This window comes from Oncorhynchus mykiss, chromosome 18 (assembly GCF_057628025.1).
Source record: "Oncorhynchus mykiss isolate SJ-2025 chromosome 18, ASM5762802v1, whole genome shotgun sequence".
Lineage (NCBI taxonomy): Eukaryota > Metazoa > Chordata > Actinopteri > Salmoniformes > Salmonidae > Oncorhynchus > Oncorhynchus mykiss.
Window position 1 is genome coordinate 20,311,575 of NC_143039.1, and position 26,385 is coordinate 20,337,959.

General features: G+C 31.7%; 1 protein-coding gene across 5 annotated transcripts in view; it reads left to right on the forward strand.

Moving 5' to 3' along the window:
- Nucleotides 1–587: 587 nt before the first annotated feature.
- LOC110527205 (PCI domain-containing protein 2) overlaps nt 588–26,385 on the forward strand; it is a 74,419-nt gene continuing 48,621 nt past the window's right edge. Inside the window, exons 1-7 of one of the 5 annotated variants that reach the window (XM_036951353.2) lie at nt 588–850; nt 1,414–1,468; nt 1,622–1,711; nt 1,841–1,980; nt 2,161–2,202; nt 2,307–2,361; nt 12,591–12,694. In XM_036951353.2, the coding sequence (XP_036807248.1) occupies nt 1,433–1,468; nt 1,622–1,711; nt 1,841–1,980; nt 2,161–2,202; nt 2,307–2,361; nt 12,591–12,694 (467 nt within the window). In that variant the 5' untranslated portion in view covers nt 588–850; nt 1,414–1,432. Of the gene's footprint in view, nt 1,103–1,413; nt 1,469–1,621; nt 1,712–1,840; nt 1,981–2,160; nt 2,203–2,306; nt 2,362–12,590; nt 12,695–26,385 lie in introns of all 5 variants that reach the window. The other 4 variants (XM_036951354.2, XM_036951355.2, XM_036951356.2 and 1 more) reach the window with 4 other exon arrangements.

The following is a 26,385-nucleotide window of genomic DNA, read 5'->3' on the forward strand; positions in this document are numbered from 1 at the left end:
ACACACACACACACACGGCTTCATGGCCTATACCAAAGTCACTTTAGAGGGCATGCTGGCAATCCATACCCCGGCTGGGATCCAATATGTTGCTGTGATACCTCAGCAACCTGAGAAGAGGAGCTGCAGAATGATAGAGAATGGAGAGAGTGGAGGGGGTTAGAGATGGTGGAGGGGTTGGAGGGATTGGAGGGGGTTAGAGACAGTGGAGGGGGTTAGAGGGAGTGGATGGGGTTAGAGACAGTGGATGGGGTTAGAGACAGTGGAGGGGTTTAGAGACAGTGGAGGGGGTTAGAGACAGTGGAGGGGGTTAGAGACAGTGGAGGGGGTTATAGACAGTGGAGTGGTTAGAGGGAGTGGATGGGGTTAGAGGGAGTGGAGGGGGAGGGACTGGGCCACGTGCTGAGCTGAGGAAGGTAGAATCACTTTGATATCATAACATTGTGAACAGGTTTGCAGGACACACAGGAACACACACACACAGACACACAAGGCTAGCGGCACTCTGCAGGTTCTATTTTAAGAGCCCATTCTCACTCCTCCATTAATCACACAGCGTAGCGTGAAACACTCCCTCCAACAGGGCCAGACACATCATAGATCACGGAGGCACTGTGTGTGTGTGTGTGTGTGTGTGTGTGTATGAGAGCGAGAGATTGCGAGAGCAGAGATTTCATTGTGCATAGCTTCTAATAAGCACAGGGAGGCGACAAAGTTATAGCTAGACTATTGTAGTACGTGGGGGGACCTTTATTTTGAAGGCTGAAGGAATACATTGACCCGGAAGTGATTTGTGTAGCTACAGCTCAACAACGCGAATACATTTTAAACAGAAATTTAACCACAACAGGTAGCTATGGATACATTGGAATTATGCCATTAGGTTAGTACAGTGGTTCCCAACCAACCAGGGGTAGGTACTAGGGAGCCCTGGCTTATCTACAGGGGATACTTGAGAAGACTCATGAGACTATAGGCTTTTACTGGTAAAATGAGCATGAGGGGGGTACAGTACTCTGGGCAGAGCAACATAACATTATATTCGTGGTACAATAACCGAAAAGAATTGGGGACCACTGGCTTTGTAAACTAGCTAGCTAACGTTAGTTACACGTTGATGTATCATTATCAGCTACAATCTAGCGGTCCTTGACAGTTAATGAATGAATGCATGCTACCTAGCTAGCGTTAGTTAAAACGATACAAAAAAGTTACATTATATTGATCCCAATTTAATCATCACACTCGTTGTGATACTGAATTAAATTCTTAGCTAATCTACTAGTAACGTTAACTAGCTAGATAAATTGCCAATAGCCATAGCACAGTAGTTATGATGTTGTCAGATTCAGAGCTTTTGCCGCTTAGCGGATTTGCTTCAATATCTGTTTTATTATTTAAACTTTTTCGTAGGTTCACATCCCTGGCTGCAATGGCGCACATAACAATCAACCAGTATCTCCAACAGGTAGCCATTTTTCTATTTTATCTTACCGGTTATCAAGTGAACCCATATAGCTAGCAGTCTTCTTCCTTAGCACAAACTTTCATTTAGCTATTCTTTGTGTTCACCACTAGTCACGCATGCTCAGTTCACACCATGTTGCTTACCTGTTCCCAGGTGTATGAGGCCATTGATAATCATGAGGGGAGTTTTTGTGCAGAACTGCTGTCATTCAAACACCCACATGTGGCTAACCCACGTCTCCAGGTGAGGCTATTCAGGCTGCCTGAACCTTCCATGCCTTCAAGTCCTGCTGACCTGTTGTTACACTTGTATCTCTTCAGATAACACCCTCTGTGTTTTGCTCTAGAAACATGACTGTATGTATGCCTGCAGCTCGCCAGTCCAGAGGAGAAGTGCCAACAGGTGCTGGAAGTCCCGTACGATGAGATGGTTGCAGCACACTTGAGGTGCACCTATGCAGTGTCCAACCACGACTTTGTTGAGGCGTACAAATGTCAGACGTTGGTGGTCCAATATCCTTTTGGCATTTCTGGAGATTACTTTGGATACATATTCTCATCACTCCCCATCCCTGCCTGACAAATATATACATACACACAAGATATATGCGAAAGCACATATCGTGCTATCGACTGGTCCATTTCCAAACTGTTCTGTCATGGTTTCTCTGCGGTTCGTCCTTGACTTTCTACGTCATTCTTGAGGGCCTTCCAATCTCACAAAGAGGAGAACTGGTAAGGATAAGCATGTAAAATTACATTTTTGATCAATTTGGCCTTAGTGTTTTTCTATTCTACATATACACGTCTGTAGGATGACTGCTCTATGTGCTGTTTAGGGCCTTGCCAGTGATGTTCGCTGTTACGCTGGACCTGCGGATATTTGCCAACAATGTAAGTGAACATAAACTATTGTGCTCTAAAATGCTTCTGACCCAGTGATGGAAAAGTCATGTCCTAAAGGAGAGGTTTGATGATTGTAGTATTATTGTCCTATAGGAGGGGTTTGATGATTGTAGTATTATTGTCCTATAGGAGGGGTTTGATGATTGTAGTAGTATAGGAGAGGTTTGATGATTGTAGTAGTAATGTCCTATAGGAGGGGTTTGATGATTGTAGTAGTATTGTCCTATAGGAGAGGTTTGATGATTGTAGTAGTATAGGAGAGGTTTGATGATTGTAGTAGTAATGTCCTATAGGAGGGGTTTGATGATTGTAGTAGTATTGTCCTATAGGAGAGGTTTGATGATTGTAGTAGTATTGTCCTATAGGAGGGGTTTGATGATTGTAGTAGTATTGTCCTATAGGAGGGGTTTGATGATTGTAGTAGTATTGTCCTATAGGAGGGGTTTGATGATTGTAGTAGTATTGTCCTATAGGAGAGGTTTGATGATTGTAGTAGTATTGTCCTATAGGAGGGGTTTGATGATTGTAGTAGTATTGTCCTATAGGAGGGGTTTGATGATTGTAGTAGTATTGTCCTATAGGAGGGGTTTGATGATTGTAGTAGTATTGTCCTATAGGAGGGGTTTGATGATTGTAGTAGTATTGTCCTATAGGAGGGGTTTGATGATTGTAGTAGTATTGTCCTATAGGAGGGGTTTGATGATTGTAGTAGTATTGTCCTATAGAAGGGGTTTGATGATTGTAGTAGTATAGGAGGGGTTTGATGATTGTAGTATTATTGTCCTATAGGAGGGGTTTGATGATTGTAGTAGTATTGTCCTATAGGAGAGGTTTGATGATTGTAGTAGTATAGGAGGGGTTTGATGATTGTAGTATTATTGTCCTATAGGAGGGGTTTGATGATTGTAGTAGTATTGTCCTATAGGAGGGGTTTGATGATTGTAGTAGTATTGTCCTATAGGAGGGGTTTGATGATTGTAGTAGTATAGGAGGGGTTTGATGATTGTAGTATTATTGTCCTATAGGAGGGGTTTGATGATTGTAGTAGTATTGTCCTATAGGAGGGGTTTGATGATTGTAGTAGTATAGGAGGGGTTTGATGATTGTAGTAGTATTGTCCTATAGGAGGGGTTTGATGATTGTAGTAGTATTGTCCTATAGGAGGGGTTTGATGATTGTAGTAGTATTGTCCTATAGGAGGGGTTTGATGATTGTAGTAGTATTGTCCTATAGGAGGGGTTTGATGATTGTAGTAGTATTGTCCTATAGGAGGGGTTTGATGATTGTAGTAGTATTGTCCTATAGGAGGGGTTTGATGATTGTAGTAGTATTGTCCTATAGGAGGGGTTTGATGATTGTAGTAGTATTGTCCTATAGGAGGGGTTTGATGATTGTAGTAGTATTGTCCTATAGGAGGGGTTTGATGATTGTAGTAGTATTGTCCTATAGGAGGGGTTTGATGATTGTAGTAGTATTGTCCTATAGGAGGGGTTTGATGATTGTAGTAGTATTGTCCTATAGGAGGGGTTTGATGATTGTAGTAGTATTGTCCTATAGGAGAGGTTTGATGATTGTAGTAGTATAGGAGGGGTTTGATGATTGTAGTAGTATTGTCCTATAGGAGGGGTTTGATGATTGTAGTAGTATTGTCCTATAGGAGGGGTTTGATGATTGTAGTAGTATTGTCCTATAGGAGGGGTTTGATGAATGTAGTATTATTGTCCTATAGGAGGGGTTTGATGATTGTAGTAGTATAGGAGGGGTTTGATGATTGTAGTAGTATTGTCCTATAGGAGAGGTTTGATGATTGTAGTAGTATTGTCCTATAGGAGGGGTTTGATGATTGTAGTATTATTGTCCTATAGGAGGGGTTTGATGATTGTAGTATTATTGTCCTATAGGAGGGGTTTGATGATTGTAGTAGTATTGTCCTATAGGAGGGGTTTGATGATTGTAGTAGTATTGTCCTATAGGAGAGGTTTGATGATTGTAGTAGTATTGTCCTATAGGAGGGGTTTGATGATTGTAGTAGTATTGTCCTATAGGAGGGGTTTGATGATTGTAGTAGTATTGTCCTATAGGAGGGGTTTGATGATTGTAGTAGTATTGTCCTATAGGAGGGGTTTGATGATTGTAGTAGTATAGGAGGGGTTTGATGATTGTAGTAGTATTGTCCTATAGGAGGGGTTTGATGATTGTAGTAGTATTGTCCTATAGGAGGGGTTTGATGATTGTAGTAGTATTGTCCTATAGGAGGGGTTTGATGATTGTAGTAGTATTGTCCTATAGGAGGGGTTTGATGATTGTAGTAGTATTGTCCTATAGGAGGGGTTTGATGATTGTAGTAGTATTGTCCTATAGGAGGGGTTTGATGATTGTAGTAGTATTGTCCTATAGGAGGGGTTTGATGATTGTAGTAGTATTGTCCTATAGGAGAGGTTTGATGATTGTAGTAGTATAGGAGGGGTTTGATGATTGTAGTAGTATTGTCCTATAGGAGGGGTTTGATGATTGTAGTAGTATTGTCCTATAGGAGGGGTTTGATGATTGTAGTAGTATTGTCCTATAGGAGGGGTTTGATGATTGTAGTAGTATTGTCCTATAGGAGGGGTTTGATGAATGTAGTATTATTGTCCTATAGGAGGGGTTTGATGATTGTAGTAGTATAGGAGGGGTTTGATGATTGTAGTAGTATAGGAGGGGTTTGATGATTGTAGTAGTATTGTCCTATAGGAGAGGTTTGATGATTGTAGTAGTATTGTCCTATAGGAGGGGTTTGATGATTGTAGTATTATTGTCCTATAGGAGGGGTTTGATGATTGTAGTATTATTGTCCTATAGGAGGGGTTTGATGATTGTAGTAGTATTGTCCTATAGGAGGGGTTTGATGATTGTAGTAGTATTGTCCTATAGGAGGGGTTTGATGATTGTAGTAGTATTGTCCTATAGGAGGGGTTTGATGATTGTAGTAGTATTGTCCTATAGGAGGGGTTTGATGATTGTAGTAGTATTGTCCTATAGGAGAGGTTTGATGATTGTAGTAGTATTGTCCTATAGGAGGGGTTTGATGATTGTAGTAGTATTGTCCTATAGGAGGGGTTTGATGATTGTAGTAGTATTGTCCTATAGGAGGGGTTTGATGATTGTAGTAGTATTGTCCTATAGGAGGGGTTTGATGATTGTAGTAGTATAGGAGGGGTTTGATGATTGTAGTAGTATTGTCCTATAGGAGGGGTTTGATGATTGTAGTAGTATTGTCCTATAGGAGGGGTTTGATGATTGTAGTAGTATTGTCCTATAGGAGGGGTTTGATGATTGTAGTAGTATTGTCCTATAGGAGGGGTTTGATGATTGTAGTAGTATTGTCCTATAGGAGGGGTTTGATGATTGTAGTAGTATTGTCCTATAGGAGGGGTTTGATGATTGTAGTAGTATTGTCCTATAGGAGGGGTTTGATGATTGTAGTAGTATTGTCCTATAGGAGAGGTTTGATGATTGTAGTAGTATAGGAGGGGTTTGATGATTGTAGTAGTATTGTCCTATAGGAGGGGTTTGATGATTGTAGTAGTATTGTCCTATAGGAGGGGTTTGATGATTGTAGTAGTATTGTCCTATAGGAGGGGTTTGATGATTGTAGTAGTATTGTCCTATAGGAGGGGTTTGATGAATGTAGTATTATTGTCCTATAGGAGGGGTTTGATGATTGTAGTAGTATAGGAGGGGTTTGATGATTGTAGTAGTATAGGAGGGGTTTGATGATTGTAGTAGTATTGTCCTATAGGAGAGGTTTGATGATTGTAGTAGTATTGTCCTATAGGAGGGGTTTGATGATTGTAGTATTATTGTCCTATAGGAGGGGTTTGATGATTGTAGTATTATTGTCCTATAGGAGGGGTTTGATGATTGTAGTAGTATTGTCCTATAGGAGGGGTTTGATGATTGTAGTAGTATTGTCCTATAGGAGAGGTTTGATGATTGTAGTAGTATTGTCCTATAGGAGGGGTTTGATGATTGTAGTAGTATTGTCCTATAGGAGGGGTTTGATGATTGTAGTAGTATTGTCCTATAGGAGGGGTTTGATGATTGTAGTAGTATTGTCCTATAGGAGGGGTTTGATGATTGTAGTAGTATAGGAGGGGTTTGATGATTGTAGTAGTATTGTCCTATAGGAGGGGTTTGATGATTGTAGTATTATTGTCCTATAGGAGGGGTTTGATGATTGTAGTATTATTGTCCTATAGGAGGGGTTTGATGATTGTAGTAGTATTGTCCTATAGGAGGGGTTTGATGATTGTAGTAGTATTGTCCTATAGGAGGGGTTTGATGATTGTAGTAGTATTGTCCTATAGGAGGGGTTTGATGATTGTAGTAGTATTGTCCTATAGGAGGGGTTTGATGATTGTAGTAGTATTGTCCTATAGGAGGGGTTTGATGATTGTAGTAGTATAGGAGGGGTTTGATGATTGTAGTAGTATTGTCCTATAGGAGGGGTTTGATGATTGTAGTAGTATTGTCCTATAGGAGGGGTTTGATGATTGTAGTAGTATTGTCCTATAGGAGGGGTTTGATGATTGTAGTAGTATTGTCCTATAGAAGGGGTTTGATGATTGTAGTAGTATAGGAGGGGTTTGATGATTGTAGTATTATTGTCCTATAGGAGGGGTTTGATGATTGTAGTAGTATTGTCCTATAGGAGAGGTTTGATGATTGTAGTAGTATAGGAGGGGTTTGATGATTGTAGTATTATTGTCCTATAGGAGGGGTTTGATGATTGTAGTAGTATTGTCCTATAGGAGGGGTTTGATGATTGTAGTAGTATTGTCCTATAGGAGGGGTTTGATGATTGTAGTAGTATAGGAGGGGTTTGATGATTGTAGTATTATTGTCCTATAGGAGGGGTTTGATGATTGTAGTAGTATTGTCCTATAGGAGGGGTTTGATGATTGTAGTAGTATAGGAGGGGTTTGATGATTGTAGTAGTATTGTCCTATAGGAGGGGTTTGATGATTGTAGTAGTATTGTCCTATAGGAGGGGTTTGATGATTGTAGTAGTATTGTCCTATAGGAGGGGTTTGATGATTGTAGTAGTATTGTCCTATAGGAGGGGTTTGATGATTGTAGTATTATTGTCCTATAGGAGGGGTTTGATGATTGTAGTAGTATTGTCCTATAGGAGGGGTTTGATGATTGTAGTAGTATTGTCCTATAGGAGGGGTTTGATGATTGTAGTAGTATTGTCCTATAGGAGGGGTTTGATGATTGTAGTAGTATTGTCCTATAGGAGGGGTTTGATGATTGTAGTAGTATTGTCCTATAGGAGGGGTTTGATGATTGTAGTAGTATTGTCCTATAGGAGGGGTTTGATGATTGTAGTAGTATTGTCCTATAGGAGGGGTTTGATGAATGTAGTATTATTGTCCTATAGGAGGGGTTTGATGATTGTAGTAGTATAGGAGGGGTTTGATGATTGTAGTAGTATTGTCCTATAGGAGAGGTTTGATGATTGTAGTAGTATTGTCCTATAGGAGGGGTTTGATGATTGTAGTATTATTGTCCTATAGGAGGGGTTTGATGATTGTAGTATTATTGTCCTATAGGAGGGGTTTGATGATTGTAGTAGTATTGTCCTATAGGAGGGGTTTGATGATTGTAGTAGTATTGTCCTATAGGAGAGGTTTGATGATTGTAGTAGTATTGTCCTATAGGAGGGGTTTGATGATTGTAGTAGTATTGTCCTATAGGAGGGGTTTGATGATTGTAGTAGTATTGTCCTATAGGAGGGGTTTGATGATTGTAGTAGTATTGTCCTATAGGAGGGGTTTGATGATTGTAGTAGTATAGGAGGGGTTTGATGATTGTAGTAGTATTGTCCTATAGGAGGGGTTTGATGATTGTAGTAGTATTGTCCTATAGGAGGGGTTTGATGATTGTAGTAGTATTGTCCTATAGGAGGGGTTTGATGATTGTAGTAGTATTGTCCTATAGGAGGGGTTTGATGATTGTAGTAGTATTGTCCTATAGGAGGGGTTTGATGATTGTAGTAGTATTGTCCTATAGGAGGGGTTTGATGATTGTAGTAGTATTGTCCTATAGGAGGGGTTTGATGATTGTAGTAGTATTGTCCTATAGGAGAGGTTTGATGATTGTAGTAGTATAGGAGGGGTTTGATGATTGTAGTAGTATTGTCCTATAGGAGGGGTTTGATGATTGTAGTAGTATTGTCCTATAGGAGGGGTTTGATGATTGTAGTAGTATTGTCCTATAGGAGGGGTTTGATGATTGTAGTAGTATTGTCCTATAGGAGGGGTTTGATGAATGTAGTATTATTGTCCTATAGGAGGGGTTTGATGATTGTAGTAGTATAGGAGGGGTTTGATGATTGTAGTAGTATAGGAGGGGTTTGATGATTGTAGTAGTATTGTCCTATAGGAGAGGTTTGATGATTGTAGTAGTATTGTCCTATAGGAGGGGTTTGATGATTGTAGTATTATTGTCCTATAGGAGGGGTTTGATGATTGTAGTATTATTGTCCTATAGGAGGGGTTTGATGATTGTAGTAGTATTGTCCTATAGGAGGGGTTTGATGATTGTAGTAGTATTGTCCTATAGGAGGGGTTTGATGATTGTAGTAGTATTGTCCTATAGGAGGGGTTTGATGATTGTAGTAGTATTGTCCTATAGGAGGGGTTTGATGATTGTAGTAGTATTGTCCTATAGGAGAGGTTTGATGATTGTAGTAGTATTGTCCTATAGGAGGGGTTTGATGATTGTAGTAGTATTGTCCTATAGGAGGGGTTTGATGATTGTAGTAGTATTGTCCTATAGGAGGGGTTTGATGATTGTAGTAGTATTGTCCTATAGGAGGGGTTTGATGATTGTAGTAGTATAGGAGGGGTTTGATGATTGTAGTAGTATTGTCCTATAGGAGGGGTTTGATGATTGTAGTAGTATTGTCCTATAGGAGGGGTTTGATGATTGTAGTAGTATTGTCCTATAGGAGGGGTTTGATGATTGTAGTAGTATTGTCCTATAGGAGGGGTTTGATGATTGTAGTAGTATTGTCCTATAGGAGGGGTTTGATGATTGTAGTAGTATTGTCCTATAGGAGGGGTTTGATGATTGTAGTAGTATTGTCCTATAGGAGGGGTTTGATGATTGTAGTAGTATTGTCCTATAGGAGAGGTTTGATGATTGTAGTAGTATAGGAGGGGTTTGATGATTGTAGTAGTATTGTCCTATAGGAGGGGTTTGATGATTGTAGTAGTATTGTCCTATAGGAGGGGTTTGATGATTGTAGTAGTATTGTCCTATAGGAGGGGTTTGATGATTGTAGTAGTATTGTCCTATAGGAGGGGTTTGATGAATGTAGTATTATTGTCCTATAGGAGGGGTTTGATGATTGTAGTAGTATAGGAGGGGTTTGATGATTGTAGTAGTATAGGAGGGGTTTGATGATTGTAGTAGTATTGTCCTATAGGAGAGGTTTGATGATTGTAGTAGTATTGTCCTATAGGAGGGGTTTGATGATTGTAGTATTATTGTCCTATAGGAGGGGTTTGATGATTGTAGTATTATTGTCCTATAGGAGGGGTTTGATGATTGTAGTAGTATTGTCCTATAGGAGGGGTTTGATGATTGTAGTAGTATTGTCCTATAGGAGAGGTTTGATGATTGTAGTAGTATTGTCCTATAGGAGGGGTTTGATGATTGTAGTAGTATTGTCCTATAGGAGGGGTTTGATGATTGTAGTAGTATTGTCCTATAGGAGGGGTTTGATGATTGTAGTAGTATTGTCCTATAGGAGGGGTTTGATGATTGTAGTAGTATAGGAGGGGTTTGATGATTGTAGTAGTATTGTCCTATAGGAGGGGTTTGATGATTGTAGTATTATTGTCCTATAGGAGGGGTTTGATGATTGTAGTATTATTGTCCTATAGGAGGGGTTTGATGATTGTAGTAGTATTGTCCTATAGGAGGGGTTTGATGATTGTAGTAGTATTGTCCTATAGGAGAGGTTTGATGATTGTAGTAGTATTGTCCTATAGGAGGGGTTTGATGATTGTAGTAGTATTGTCCTATAGGAGGGGTTTGATGATTGTAGTAGTATTGTCCTATAGGAGGGGTTTGATGATTGTAGTAGTATTGTCCTATAGGAGGGGTTTGATGATTGTAGTAGTATAGGAGGGGTTTGATGATTGTAGTAGTATTGTCCTATAGGAGGGGTTTGATGATTGTAGTAGTATTGTCCTATAGGAGGGGTTTGATGATTGTAGTAGTATTGTCCTATAGGAGGGGTTTGATGATTGTAGTAGTATTGTCCTATAGGAGGGGTTTGATGATGTAGTAGTATTGTCCTATAGGAGGGGTTTGATGATTGTAGTAGTATTGTCCTATAGGAGGGGTTTGATGAATGTAGTATTATTGTCCTATAGGAGGGGTTTGATGATTGTAGTAGTATAGGAGGGGTTTGATGATTGTAGTAGTATTGTCCTATAGGAGAGGTTTGATGATTGTAGTAGTATTGTCCTATAGGAGGGGTTTGATGATTGTAGTATTATTGTCCTATAGGAGGGGTTTGATGATTGTAGTATTATTGTCCTATAGGAGGGGTTTGATGATTGTAGTAGTATTGTCCTATAGGAGGGGTTTGATGATTGTAGTAGTATTGTCCTATAGGAGAGGTTTGATGATTGTAGTAGTATTGTCCTATAGGAGGGGTTTGATGATTGTAGTAGTATTGTCCTATAGGAGGGGTTTGATGATTGTAGTAGTATTGTCCTATAGGAGGGGTTTGATGATTGTAGTAGTATTGTCCTATAGGAGGGGTTTGATGATTGTAGTAGTATAGGAGGGGTTTGATGATTGTAGTAGTATTGTCCTATAGGAGGGGTTTGATGATTGTAGTAGTATTGTCCTATAGGAGAGGTTTGATGATTGTAGTAGTATTGTCCTATAGGAGGGGTTTGATGATTGTAGTAGTATTGTCCTATAGGAGAGGTTTGATGATTGTAGTAGTATTGTCCTATAGGAGGGGTTTGATGATTGTAGTAGTATTGTCCTATAGGAGAGGTTTGATGATTGTAGTATTATTGTCCTATAGGAGAGGTTTGATGATTGTAGTATTATTGTCCTATAGGAGGGGTTTGATGATTGTAGTAGTATTGTCCTATAGGAGGGGTTTGATGATTGTAGTAGTATTGTCCTATAGGAGGGGTTTGATGATTGTAGTAGTATTGTCCTATAGGAGGGGTTTGATGATTGTAGTAGTATAGGAGGGGTTTGATGATTGTAGTATTATTGTCCTATAGGAGGGGTTTGATGATTGTAGTAGTATTGTCCTATAGGAGGGGTTTGATGATTGTAGTAGTATTGTCCTATAGGAGGGGTTTGATGATTGTAGTAGTATTGTCCTATAGGAGAGGTTTGATGATTGTAGTAGTATAGGAGGGGTTTGATGATTGTAGTAGTATTGTCCTATAGGAGAGGTTTGATGATTGTAGTAGTATTGTCCTATAGGAGAGGTTTGATGATTGTAGTAGTATTGTCCTATAGGAGGGGTTTGATGATTGTAGTAGTATTGTCCTATAGGAGGGGTTTGATGATTGTAGTAGTATTGTCCTATAGGAGGGGTTTGATGATTGTAGTAGTATTGTCCTATAGGAGAGGTTTGATGATTGTAGTAGTATTGTCCTATAGGAGAGGTTTGATGATTGTAGTAGTATTGTCCTATAGGAGGGGTTTGATGATTGTAGTAGTATAGGAGGGGTTTGATGATTGTAGTAGTATTGTCCTATAGGAGGGGTTTGATGATTGTAGTAGTATTGTCCTATAGGAGGGGTTTGATGATTGTAGTAGTATTGTCCTATAGGAGGGGTTTGATGATTGTAGTAGTATAGGAGGGGTTTGATGATTGTAGTAGTATTGTCCTATAGGAGAGGTTTGATGATTGTAGTAGTATTGTCCTATAGGAGGGGTTTGATGATTGTAGTAGTATTGTCCTATAGGAGAGGTTTGATGATTGTAGTAGTATTGTCCTATAGGAGGGGTTTGATGATTGTAGTAGTATTGTCCTATAGGAGGGGTTTGATGATTGTAGTATTATTGTCCTATAGGAGAGGTTTGATGATTGTAGTAGTATTGTCCTATAGGAGGGGTTTGATGATTGTAGTAGTATTGTCCTATAGGAGGGGTTTGATGATTGTAGAATGATTTTCCAGGCAGAGCAGCAGCTCCTGAGGAAGGGAAAAGGCAAACTGGGAGACATGCTGGAGAAAGCTGCTGAGCAACTGATGGGCTGTTTCAGAGTGTGTGCCAGCGACAAGTGAGTCTCACAGGACATGGACACTATTGACAGGATATTACACTATACATCTAACAGCAGACAGCATATTAAACTATATATCTAACAGCAGACAGCATATTAAACTATATATCTAACAGCAGACATCATATTAAACTATATATCTAACAGCAGACATCATATTAAACTATATATCTAACAGCAGACATCATATTAAACTATATATCTAACAGCAGACAGCATATTAAACTATATATCTAACAGCAGACAGCATATTAAACTATATATCTAACAGTAGACAGCATATTAAACTATATATCTAACAGCAGACATCATATTAAACTATATATCTAACAGTAGACATCATATTAAACTATATATCTAACAGCAGACAGCATATTACACTATACATGTAACAGCAGACAGCATATTAAACTATATATCTAACAGCAGACAGCATATTAAACTATATATCTTACAGCATATTAAACTATATATCTAACAGCATATTAAACTATATATCTAACAGCAGACATCATATTAAACTATATATCTAACAACATATTAAACTATATATCTAACAGCATATTAAACTATATATCTAACAGCATATTAAACTATATATCTAACAGCATATTAAACTATATATCTAACAGCAGACAGCATATTAAACTATATATCTAACAACATATTAAACTATATATCTAACAGCAGACAGCATATTAAACTATATATCTAACAGCATATTAAACTATATATCTAACAGCAGACATCATATTAAACTATATATCTAACAGCATATTAAACTATATATCTAACAGCATATTAAACTATATATCTAACAGCATATTACACTATATATCTAACAGCAGACAGCATATTAAACTATATATCTAACAGCATATTAAACTATATATCTTACAGCATATTAAACTATATATCTAACAGCAGACAGCATATTAAACTATATATCTAACAGCAGACATCATATTAAACTATATATCTAACAGCATATTAAACTATATATCTAACAGCAGACATCATATTAAACTATATATCTAACAGCAGACAGCATATTAAACTATATATCTAACAGCATATTAAACTATATATCTAACAGTAGACAGCATATTAAACTATATATCTAACAGCATATTAAACTATATATCTAACAGCATATTAAACTATATATCTAACAGCATATTAAACTAAATATCTAACAGCAGACAGCATATTAAACTATATATCTAACAGCATATTAAACTATATATCTAACAGTAGACAGCATATTAAACTATATATCTAACAGCATATTAAACTATATATCTAACAGCATATTAAACTATATATCTTACAGCATATTAAACTAAACATCTAACAGCAGACAGCATATTAAACTATATATCTAACAGCATATTAAACTATATATCTTACAGCATATTAAACTAAACATCTAACAGCAGACAGCATATTAAACTATATATCTAACAGCATATTAAACTATATATCTAACAGCATATTAAACTAAATATCTTACAGCATATTAAACTATATATCTAACAGCATATTAAACTATATATCTAACAGCATATTAAACTATATATCTAACAGCAGACAGCATATTAAACTATATATCTAACAGCATATTAAACTATATATCTAACAGCATATTAAACTATATATCTAACAGCATATTAAACTATATATCTAACAGCATATTAAACTATATATCTAACAGCATATTAAACTATATATCTAACAGCATATTAAACTATATATCTAACAGCATATTAAACTATATATCTAACAGTAGACATCATATTAAACTATATATCTAACAGCATATTAAACTATATATCTAACAGCATATTAAACTATATATCTAACAGCATATTAAACTATATATCTAACAGCAGACATCATATTAAACTATATATCTAACAGCAGACATCATATTAAACTATATATCTAACAGCATATTAAACTAAATATCTAACAGCATATTAAACTAAACATCTAACAGCAGACAGCATATTAAACTATATATCTAACAGCAGACAGCATATTAAACTATATATCTAACAGCATATTAAACTATATATCTAAAAGCAGACAGCATATTAAACTATATATCTAACAGCATATTAAACTATATATCTAACAGCAGACAGCATATTAAACTATATATCTAACAGCAGACAGCATATTAAACTATATATCTAACAGCATATTAAACTATATATCTAACAGCAGACATCATATTAAACTATATATCTTACAGCATATTAAACTATATATCTTACAGCATATTAAACTATATATCTAACAGCAGACATCATATTAAACTATATATCTAACAGCATATTAAACTATATATCTAACAGCAGACATCATATTAAACTATATATCTAACAGTAGACAGCATATTAAACTATATATCTAACAGTAGACAGCATATTAAACTATACATCTAACAGCAGACAGCATATTAAACTATATATCTAACAGTAGACAGCATATTAAACTATATATCTTACAGCATATTAAACTATATATCTAACAGCAGACAGCATATTAAACTATATATCTAACAGTAGACAGCATATTAAACTATATATCTAACAGTAGACAGCATATTAAACTATATATCTTACAGCATATTAAACTATATATCTAACAGTAGACAGCATATTAAACTATATATCTAACAGCAGACATCATATTAAACTATATATCTTACAGCATATTAAACTATATATCTAACAGCATATTAAACTATATATCTAACAGTAGACAGCATATTAAACTATATATCTAACAGTAGACAGCATATTAAACTATATATCTAACAGCAGACAGCATATTAAACTATATATCTAACAGCATATTAAACTATATATCTAACAGCAGACATCATATTAAACTATATCTTACAGCATATTAAACTATATATCTAACAGCAGACATCATATTAAACTATATATCTAACAGCATATTAAACTATATATCTAACAGCAGACAGCATATTAAACTATATATCTTACAGCATATTAAACTATATATCTAACAGCAGACAGCATATTAAACTATATATCTAACAGTAGACAGCATATTAAACTATACATCTAACAGCAGACAGCATATTAAACTATATATCTAACAGTAGACAGCATATTAAACTATATATCTAACAGCAGACAGCATATTAAACTATATATCTAACAGCATATTAAACTATATATCTAACAGCAGACAGCATATTAAACTATATATCTAACAGCATATTAAACTATATATCTAACAGCAGACATCATATTAAACTATATATCTAACAGCAGACAGCATATTAAACTATATATCTAACAGTAGACAGCATATTAAACTATACATCTAACAGCAGACAGCATATTAAACTATATATCTAACAGCATATTAAACTATATATCTAACAGCAGACAGCATATTAAACTATATATCTAACAGCATATTAAACTATATATCTAACAGCAGACAGCATATTAAACTATATATCTAACAGCAGACAGCATATTAAACTATATATCTAACAGCATATTAAACTATATATCTAACAGCAGACAGCATATTAAACTATATATCTAACAGCAGACATCATATTAAACTATATATCTAACAGCATATTAAACTATATATCTAACAGCAGACAGCATATTAAACTATATATCTAACAGCATATTAAACTATATATCTAACAGTAGACAGCATATTAAACTATATATCTAACAGCAGACATCATATTAAACTATATATCTAACAGTAGACATCATATTAAACTATATATCTAACAGTAGACAGCATATTAAACTATATATCTAACAGTAGACAGCATATTAAACTATATATCTAACAGCAGACATCATATTAAACTATATATCTAACAGCAGACATCATATTAAACTATATATCTAACAGTAGACATCATATTAAACTATATATCTAACAGCAGACATCATATTAAACTATATATCTAACAGCATATTAAACTATATATCTAACAGCATATTAAACTATATATCTAACAGTAGACAGCATATTAAACTATATATCTAACAGTAGACAGCATATTAAACTATATATCTAACAGCATATTAAACTATACATCTAACAGCAGACAGCATATTAAACTATATATCTAACAGCAGACATCATATTAAACTATATATCTAACAGCAGACATCATATTAAACTATATATCTAACAGCAGACAGCATATTAAACTATATATCTAACAGCATATTAAACTATATATCTAACAGCGGACATCATATTAAACTATATATCTAACAGCATATTAAACTATATATCTAACAGCAGACAGCATATTAAACTATATATCTAACAGCATATTAAACTATATATCTAACAGCATATTAAACTATATATCTAACAGCATATTAAACTATATATCTAACAGCAGACATCATATTAAACTATATATCTAACAGCAGACATCATATTAAACTATATATCTAACAGCATATTAAACTATATATCTAACAGCATATTAAACTATATATCTAACAGCATATTAAACTATATATCTAACAGCAGACAGCATATTAAACTATATATCTAACAGCATATTAAACTATATATCTAACAGCATATTAAACTATATATCTAACAGCAGACAGCATATTAAACTATATATCTAACAGCATATTAAACTATATATCTAACAGCAGACAGCATATTAAACTATATATCTAACAGTAGACAGCATATTAAACTATATATCTAACAGCATATTAAACTATATATCTAACAGCATATTAAACTATATATCTAACAGCAGACAGCATATTAAACTATATATCTAACAGCATATTAAACTATATATCTAACAGCATATTAAACTATATATCTAACAGCATATTAAACTATATATCTAACAGCAGACAGCATATTAAACTATATATCTAACAGCATATTAAACTATATATCTAACAGCATATTAAACTATATATCTAACAGCAGACAGCATATTAAACTATATATCTAACAGCATATTAAACTATATATCTAACAGCAGACAGCATATTAAACTATATATCTAACAGTAGACAGCATATTAAACTATATATCTAACAGCATATTAAACTATATATCTAACAGCATATTAAACTATATATCTAACAGCATATTAAACTATATATCTAACAGCATATTAAACTATTTATCTAACAGCATATTAAACTATATATCTAACAGCAGACATCATATTAAACTATATATCTAACAGCAGACATCATATTAAACTATATATCTAACAGTAGACATCATATTAAACTATATATCTTACAGCATATTAAACTATATATCTAACAGCAGACAGCATATTAAACTATATATCTAACAGCAGACATCATATTAAACTATATATCTAACAGCAGACATCATATTAAACTATATATCTTACAGCATATTAAACTATATATCTAACAGCAGACATCATATTAAACTATATATCTAACAGCATATTAAACTATATATCTAACAGCATATTAAACTATATATCTAACAGCAGACAGCATATTAAACTATATATCTAACAGCAGACAGCATATTAAACTATATATCTAACAGCATATTAAACTATATATCTAACAGCATATTAAACTAAATATCTAACAGCAGACAGCATATTAAACTATATATCTAACAGCATATTAAACTATATATCTAACAGCATATTAAACTATATATCTAACAGCATATTAAACTAAATATCTAACAGCAGACAGCATATTAAACTATATATCTAACAGCATATTAAACTATATATCTAACAGCATATTAAACTATATATCTAACAGCATATTAAACTATATATCTAACAGCATATTAAACTATATATCTAACAGCATATTAACCTAAATATCTAACAGCAGACATCATATTAAACTATATATCTAACAGCATATTAAACTATATATCTAACAGCATATTAAACTAAATATCTAACAGCAGACAGCATATTAAACTATATATCTTACAGCATATTAAACTATATATCTAACAGCATATTAAACTAAACATCTAACAGCAGACAGCATATTAAACTATATCTTACAGCATATTAAACTATATATCTAACAGCAGACAGCATATTAAACTATATATCTAACAGCATATTAAACTATACATCTAACAGCAGACAGCATATTAAACTATATATCTTACAGCATATTAAACTATATATCTAACAGCAGACAGCATATTAAACTATATATCTTACAGCATATTAAACTATATATCTAACAGTAGACAGCATATTAAACTATATATCTAACAGCAGACAGCATATTAAACTATATATCTTACAGCATATTAAACTATATATCTAACAGCATATTAAACTATATATCTAACAGCATATTAAACTATACATCTAACAGCAGACAGCATATTAAACTATATATCTAACAGCATATTAAACTATACATCTAACAGCATATTAAACTATATATCTAACAGCATATTAAACTATATATCTAACAGCAGACATCATATTAAACTATATATCTAACAGCAGACATCATATTAAACTATATATCTAACAGCATATTAAACTATATATCTAACAGCATATTAAACTATATATCTAACAGCATATTAAACTATATATCTAACAGCATATTAAACTATATATCTAACAGCAGACATCATATTAAACTATATATCTAACAGCAGACATCATATTAAACTATATATCTAACAGCATATTAAACTATATATCTAACAGCATATTAAACTATATATCTAACAGCATATTAAACTATATATCTAACAGCAGACAGCATATTAAACTATATATCTAACAGCATATTAAACTATATATCTAACAGCATATTAAACTATATATCTAACAGCAGACAGCATATTAAACTATATATCTAACAGCATATTAAACTATATATCTAACAGCATATTAAACTATATATCTAACAGCATATTAAACTATATATCTAACAGCAGACAGCATATTAAACTATATATCTAACAGCATATTAAACTATATATCTAACAGCATATTAAACTATATATCTAACAGCAGACAGCATATTAAACTATATATCTAACAGCATATTAAACTATATATCTAACAGCAGACAGCATATTAAACTATATATCTAACAGTAGACAGCATATTAAACTATATATCTAACAGCATATTAAACTATATATCTAACAGCATATTAAACTATATATCTAACAGCAGACAGCATATTAAACTATATATCTAACAGCATATTAAACTATATATCTAACAGCATATTAAACTATATATCTAACAGCATATTAAACTATATATCTAACAGCAGACAGCATATTAAACTATATATCTAACAGCATATTAAACTATATATCTAACAGCATATTAAACTATATATCTAACAGCAGACAGCATATTAAACTATATATCTAACAGCATATTAAACTATATATCTAACAGCAGACAGCATATTAAACTATATATCTAACAGTAGACAGCATATTAAACTATATATCTAACAGCATATTAAACTATATATCTAACAGCATATTAAACTATATATCTAACAGCATATTAAACTATATATCTAACAGCATATTAAACTATATATCTAACAGCATATTAAACTATATATCTAACAGCAGACATCATATTAAACTATATATCTAACAGCAGACATCATATTAAACTATATATCTAACAGTAGACATCATATTAAACTATATATCTTACAGCATATTAAACTATATATCTAACAGCAGACAGCATATTAAACTATATATCTAACAGCAGACATCATATTAAACTATATATCTAACAGCAGACATCATATTAAACTATATATCTTACAGCATATTAAACTATATATCTAACAGCAGACATCATATTAAACTATATATCTAACAGCATATTAAACTATATATCTAACAGCATATTAAACTATATATCTAACAGCAGACAGCATATTAAACTATATATCTAACAGCAGACAGCATATTAAACTATATATCTAACAGCATATTAAACTATATATCTAACAGCATATTAAACTAAATATCTAACAGCAGACAGCATATTAAACTATATATCTAACAGCATATTAAACTATATATCTAACAGCATATTAAACTATATATCTAACAGCATATTAAACTAAATATCTAACAGCAGACAGCATATTAAACTATATATCTAACAGCATATTAAACTATATATCTAACAGCATATTAAACTATATATCTAACAGCATATTAAACTATATATCTAACAGCATATTAAACTATATATCTAACAGCATATTAAACTAAATATCTAACAGCAGACATCATATTAAACTATATATCTAACAGCATATTAAACTATATATCTAACAGCATATTAAACTAAATATCTAACAGCAGACAGCATATTAAACTATATATCTTACAGCATATTAAACTATATATCTAACAGCATATTAAACTAAACATCTAACAGCAGACAGCATATTAAACTATATCTTACAGCATATTAAACTATATATCTAACAGCAGACAGCATATTAAACTATATATCTAACAGCATATTAAACTATACATCTAACAGCAGACAGCATATTAAACTATATATCTTACAGCATATTAAACTATATATCTAACAGCAGACAGCATATTAAACTATATATCTTACAGCATATTAAACTATATATCTAACAGTAGACAGCATATTAAACTATATATCTAACAGCAGACAGCATATTAAACTATATATCTTACAGCATATTAAACTATATATCTAACAGCATATTAAACTATATATCTAACAGCATATTAAACTATACATCTAACAGCAGACAGCATATTAAACTATATATCTAACAGCATATTAAACTATACATCTAACAGCAGACAGCATATTAAACTATATATCTTACAGCATATTAAACTATATATCTAACAGCATATTAAACTATATATCTAACAGCATATTAAACTATATATCTAACAGCAGACAGCATATTAAACTATATATCTAACAGCATATTAAACTATACATCTAACAGCAGACAGCATATTAAACTATATATCTAACAGCATATTAAACTATATATCTAACAGCAGACAGCATATTAAACTATATATCTAACAGCATATTAAACTATATATCTAACAGCATATTAAACTATATATCTAACAGCAGACAGCATATTAAACTATATATCTAACAGCATATTAAACTATATATCTAACAGCAGACAGCATATTAAACTATATATCTAACAGTAGACAGCATATTAAACTATATATCTAACAGCATATTAAACTATATATCTAACAGCATATTAAACTATATATCTAACAGCATATTAAACTATATATCTAACAGCATATTAAACTATATATCTAACAGCATATTAAACTATATATCTAACAGCAGACATCATATTAAACTATATATCTAACAGCAGACATCATATTAAACTATATATCTAACAGTAGACATCATATTAAACTATATATCTTACAGCATATTAAACTATATATCTAACAGCAGACAGCATATTAAACTATATATCTAACAGCAGACATCATATTAAACTATATATCTAACAGCAGACATCATATTAAACTATATATCTTACAGCATATTAAACTATATATCTAACAGCAGACATCATATTAAACTATATATCTAACAGCATATTAAACTATATATCTAACAGCATATTAAACTATATATCTAACAGCAGACAGCATATTAAACTATATATCTAACAGCAGACAGCATATTAAACTATATATCTAACAGCATATTAAACTATATATCTAACAGCATATTAAACTAAATATCTAACAGCAGACAGCATATTAAACTATATATCTAACAGCATATTAAACTATATATCTAACAGCATATTAAACTATATATCTAACAGCATATTAAACTAAATATCTAACAGCAGACAGCATATTAAACTATATATCTAACAGCATATTAAACTATATATCTAACAGCATATTAAACTATATATCTAACAGCATATTAAACTATATATCTAACAGCATATTAAACTATATATCTAACAGCATATTAAACTAAATATCTAACAGCAGACATCATATTAAACTATATATCTAACAGCATATTAAACTATATATCTAACAGCATATTAAACTAAATATCTAACAGCAGACAGCATATTAAACTATATATCTTACAGCATATTAAACTATATATCTAACAGCATATTAAACTAAACATCTAACAGCAGACAGCATATTAAACTATATCTTACAGCATATTAAACTATATATCTAACAGCAGACAGCATATTAAACTATATATCTAACAGCATATTAAACTATACATCTAACAGCAGACAGCATATTAAACTATATATCTTACAGCATATTAAACTATATATCTAACAGCAGACAGCATATTAAACTATATATCTTACAGCATATTAAACTATATATCTAACAGTAGACAGCATATTAAACTATATATCTAACAGCAGACAGCATATTAAACTATATATCTTACAGCATATTAAACTATATATCTAACAGCATATTAAACTATATATCTAACAGCATATTAAACTATACATCTAACAGCAGACAGCATATTAAACTATATATCTAACAGCATATTAAACTATACATCTAACAGCAGACAGCATATTAAACTATATATCTTACAGCATATTAAACTATATATCTAACAGCATATTAAACTATATATCTAACAGCATATTAAACTATATATCTAACAGCAGACAGCATATTAAACTATATATCTAACAGCATATTAAACTATACATCTAACAGCAGACAGCATATTAAACTATATATCTAACAGCATATTAAACTATATATCTAACAGCATATTAAACTATATATCTAACAGCATATTAAACTATATATCTAACAGCAGACAGCATATTAAACTATATATCTAACAGCATATTAAACTATACATCTAACAGCAGACAGCATATTAAACTATATATCTTACAGCATATTAAACTATATATCTAACAGCAGACAGCATATTAAACTATATATCTAACAGCATATTAAACTATATATCTAACAGCAGACAGCATATTAAACTATATATCTTACAGCATATTAAACTATATATCTAACAGCATATTAAACTATATATCTAACAGCAGACAGCATATTAAACTATACATCTAACAGCAGACAGCATATTAAACTATATATCTTACAGCATATTAAACTATATATCTAACAGCATATTAAACTATATATCTAACAGCAGACAGCATATTAAACTATATATCTAACAGCAGACAGCATATTAAACTATATATCTTACAGCATATTAAACTATATATCTAACAGCATATTAAACTATATATCTAACAGCATATTAAACTAAATATCTTACAGCATATTAAACTATATATCTAACATCATATTAAACTATATATCTAACAGCATATTGAACTATATATCTAACAGCATATTAAACTATATATCTAACAGCATATTAAACTATATATCTAACAACATATTAAACTATATATCTAACAGCATATTAAACTATATATCTAACAGCATATTAAACTATATATCTAACAGCAGACATCATATTCAACTATATATCTAACAGCATATTAAACTATATATCTAACAGCAGACATCATATTAAACTATATATCTAACAGCATATTAAACTATATATCTAACAGCAGACAGCATATTAAACTATATATCTAACAGCATATTAAACTATATATCTAACAGCAGACAGCATATTAAACTATATATCTAACAGCATATTAAACTATATATCTAACAGCAGACATCATATTAAACTATATATCTAACAGCATATTAAACTATATATCTAACAGCAGACATCATATTAAACTATGTATCTAACAGCATATTAAACTATATATCTAACAGCAGACATCATATTAAACTATATATCTAACAGCATATTAAACTATATATCTAACAGCATATTAAACTATATATCTAACAGCATATTAAACTATATATCTAACAGCATATTAAACTATATATCTAACAGCAGACATCATATTAAACTATATATCTAACAGCATATTAAACTATATATCTAACAGCATATTAAACTATATATCTAACAGCATATTAAACTATATATCTAACAGCATATTAAACTATATATCTAACAGCAGACATCATATTAAACTATATATCTAACAGCAGACAGCATATTAAACTATATATCTAACAGCATATTAAACTAAACATCTAACAGCAGACAGCATATTAAACTATATATCTAACAGCATATTAAACTATATCTAACAGCATATTAAACTATATCTTACAGCATATTAAACTATATATCTTACAGCATATTAAAATATATATCTAACAGCATATTAAACTAAACATCTAACAGCAGACAGCATATTAAACTATATCTTACAGCATATTAAACTATATATCTAACAGCATATTAAACTATATATCTAACAGCATATTAAACTATATATCTAACAGCAGACAGCATATTAAACTATATATCTAACAGCATATTAAACTATATATCTAACAGCAGACAGCATATTAAACTATACATCTAACAGCAGACATCATATTAAACTATATATCTAACAGCATATTAAACTATATATCTAACAGCATATTAAACTATATATCTAACAGCAGACAGCATATTAAACTATATATCTAACAGCAGACAGCATATTAAACTATACATCTAACAGCATATTAAACTATATATCTAACAGCATATTAAACTAAATATCTAACAATAGACAGCATATTAAACTATAAATCTAACAGTATATTAAACTATATATCTTACAGCATATTAAACTATATATCTAACAGCATATTAAACTATATATCTAACTGCAGACAGCATATTAAACTATATATCTAACAGCATATTAAACTAAATATCTAACAGCAGACAGCATATTAAACTATATATCTAACAGCATATTAAACTATATATCTAACAGCATATTAAACTATATATCTAACAGCATATTAAACTATATATCTAACAGCATATTAAACTATATATCTAACAGCATATTAAACTATATATCTAACAGCATATTAAACTATATATCTAACAGCATATTAAACTATATATCTAACAGCATATTAAACTATATATCTAACAGCATATTAAACTATATATCTAACAGCATATTAAACTATATATCTAACAGCATATTAAACTATATATCTAACAGCATATTAAACTATATATCTAACAGCATATTAAACTATATATCTAACAGCATATTAAACTAAACATCTAACAGCATATTAAACTAAACATCTAACAGCAGACAGCATATTAAACTATATATCTAACAGCAGACAGCATATTAAACTATATATCTAACAGCATATTAAACTATATATCTAACAGTAGACAGCATATTAAACTATACATCTAACAGCAGACATCATATTAAACTATATATCTAACAACATATTAAACTATATATCTAACAGCATATTAAACTATATATCTAACAACATATTAAACTATATATCTAACAGCATATTAAACTATATATCTAACAGCAGACAGCATATTAAACTATATATCTAACAGTAGACAGCATATTAAACTATACATCTAACAGCAGACATCATATTAAACTATATATCTAACAGCA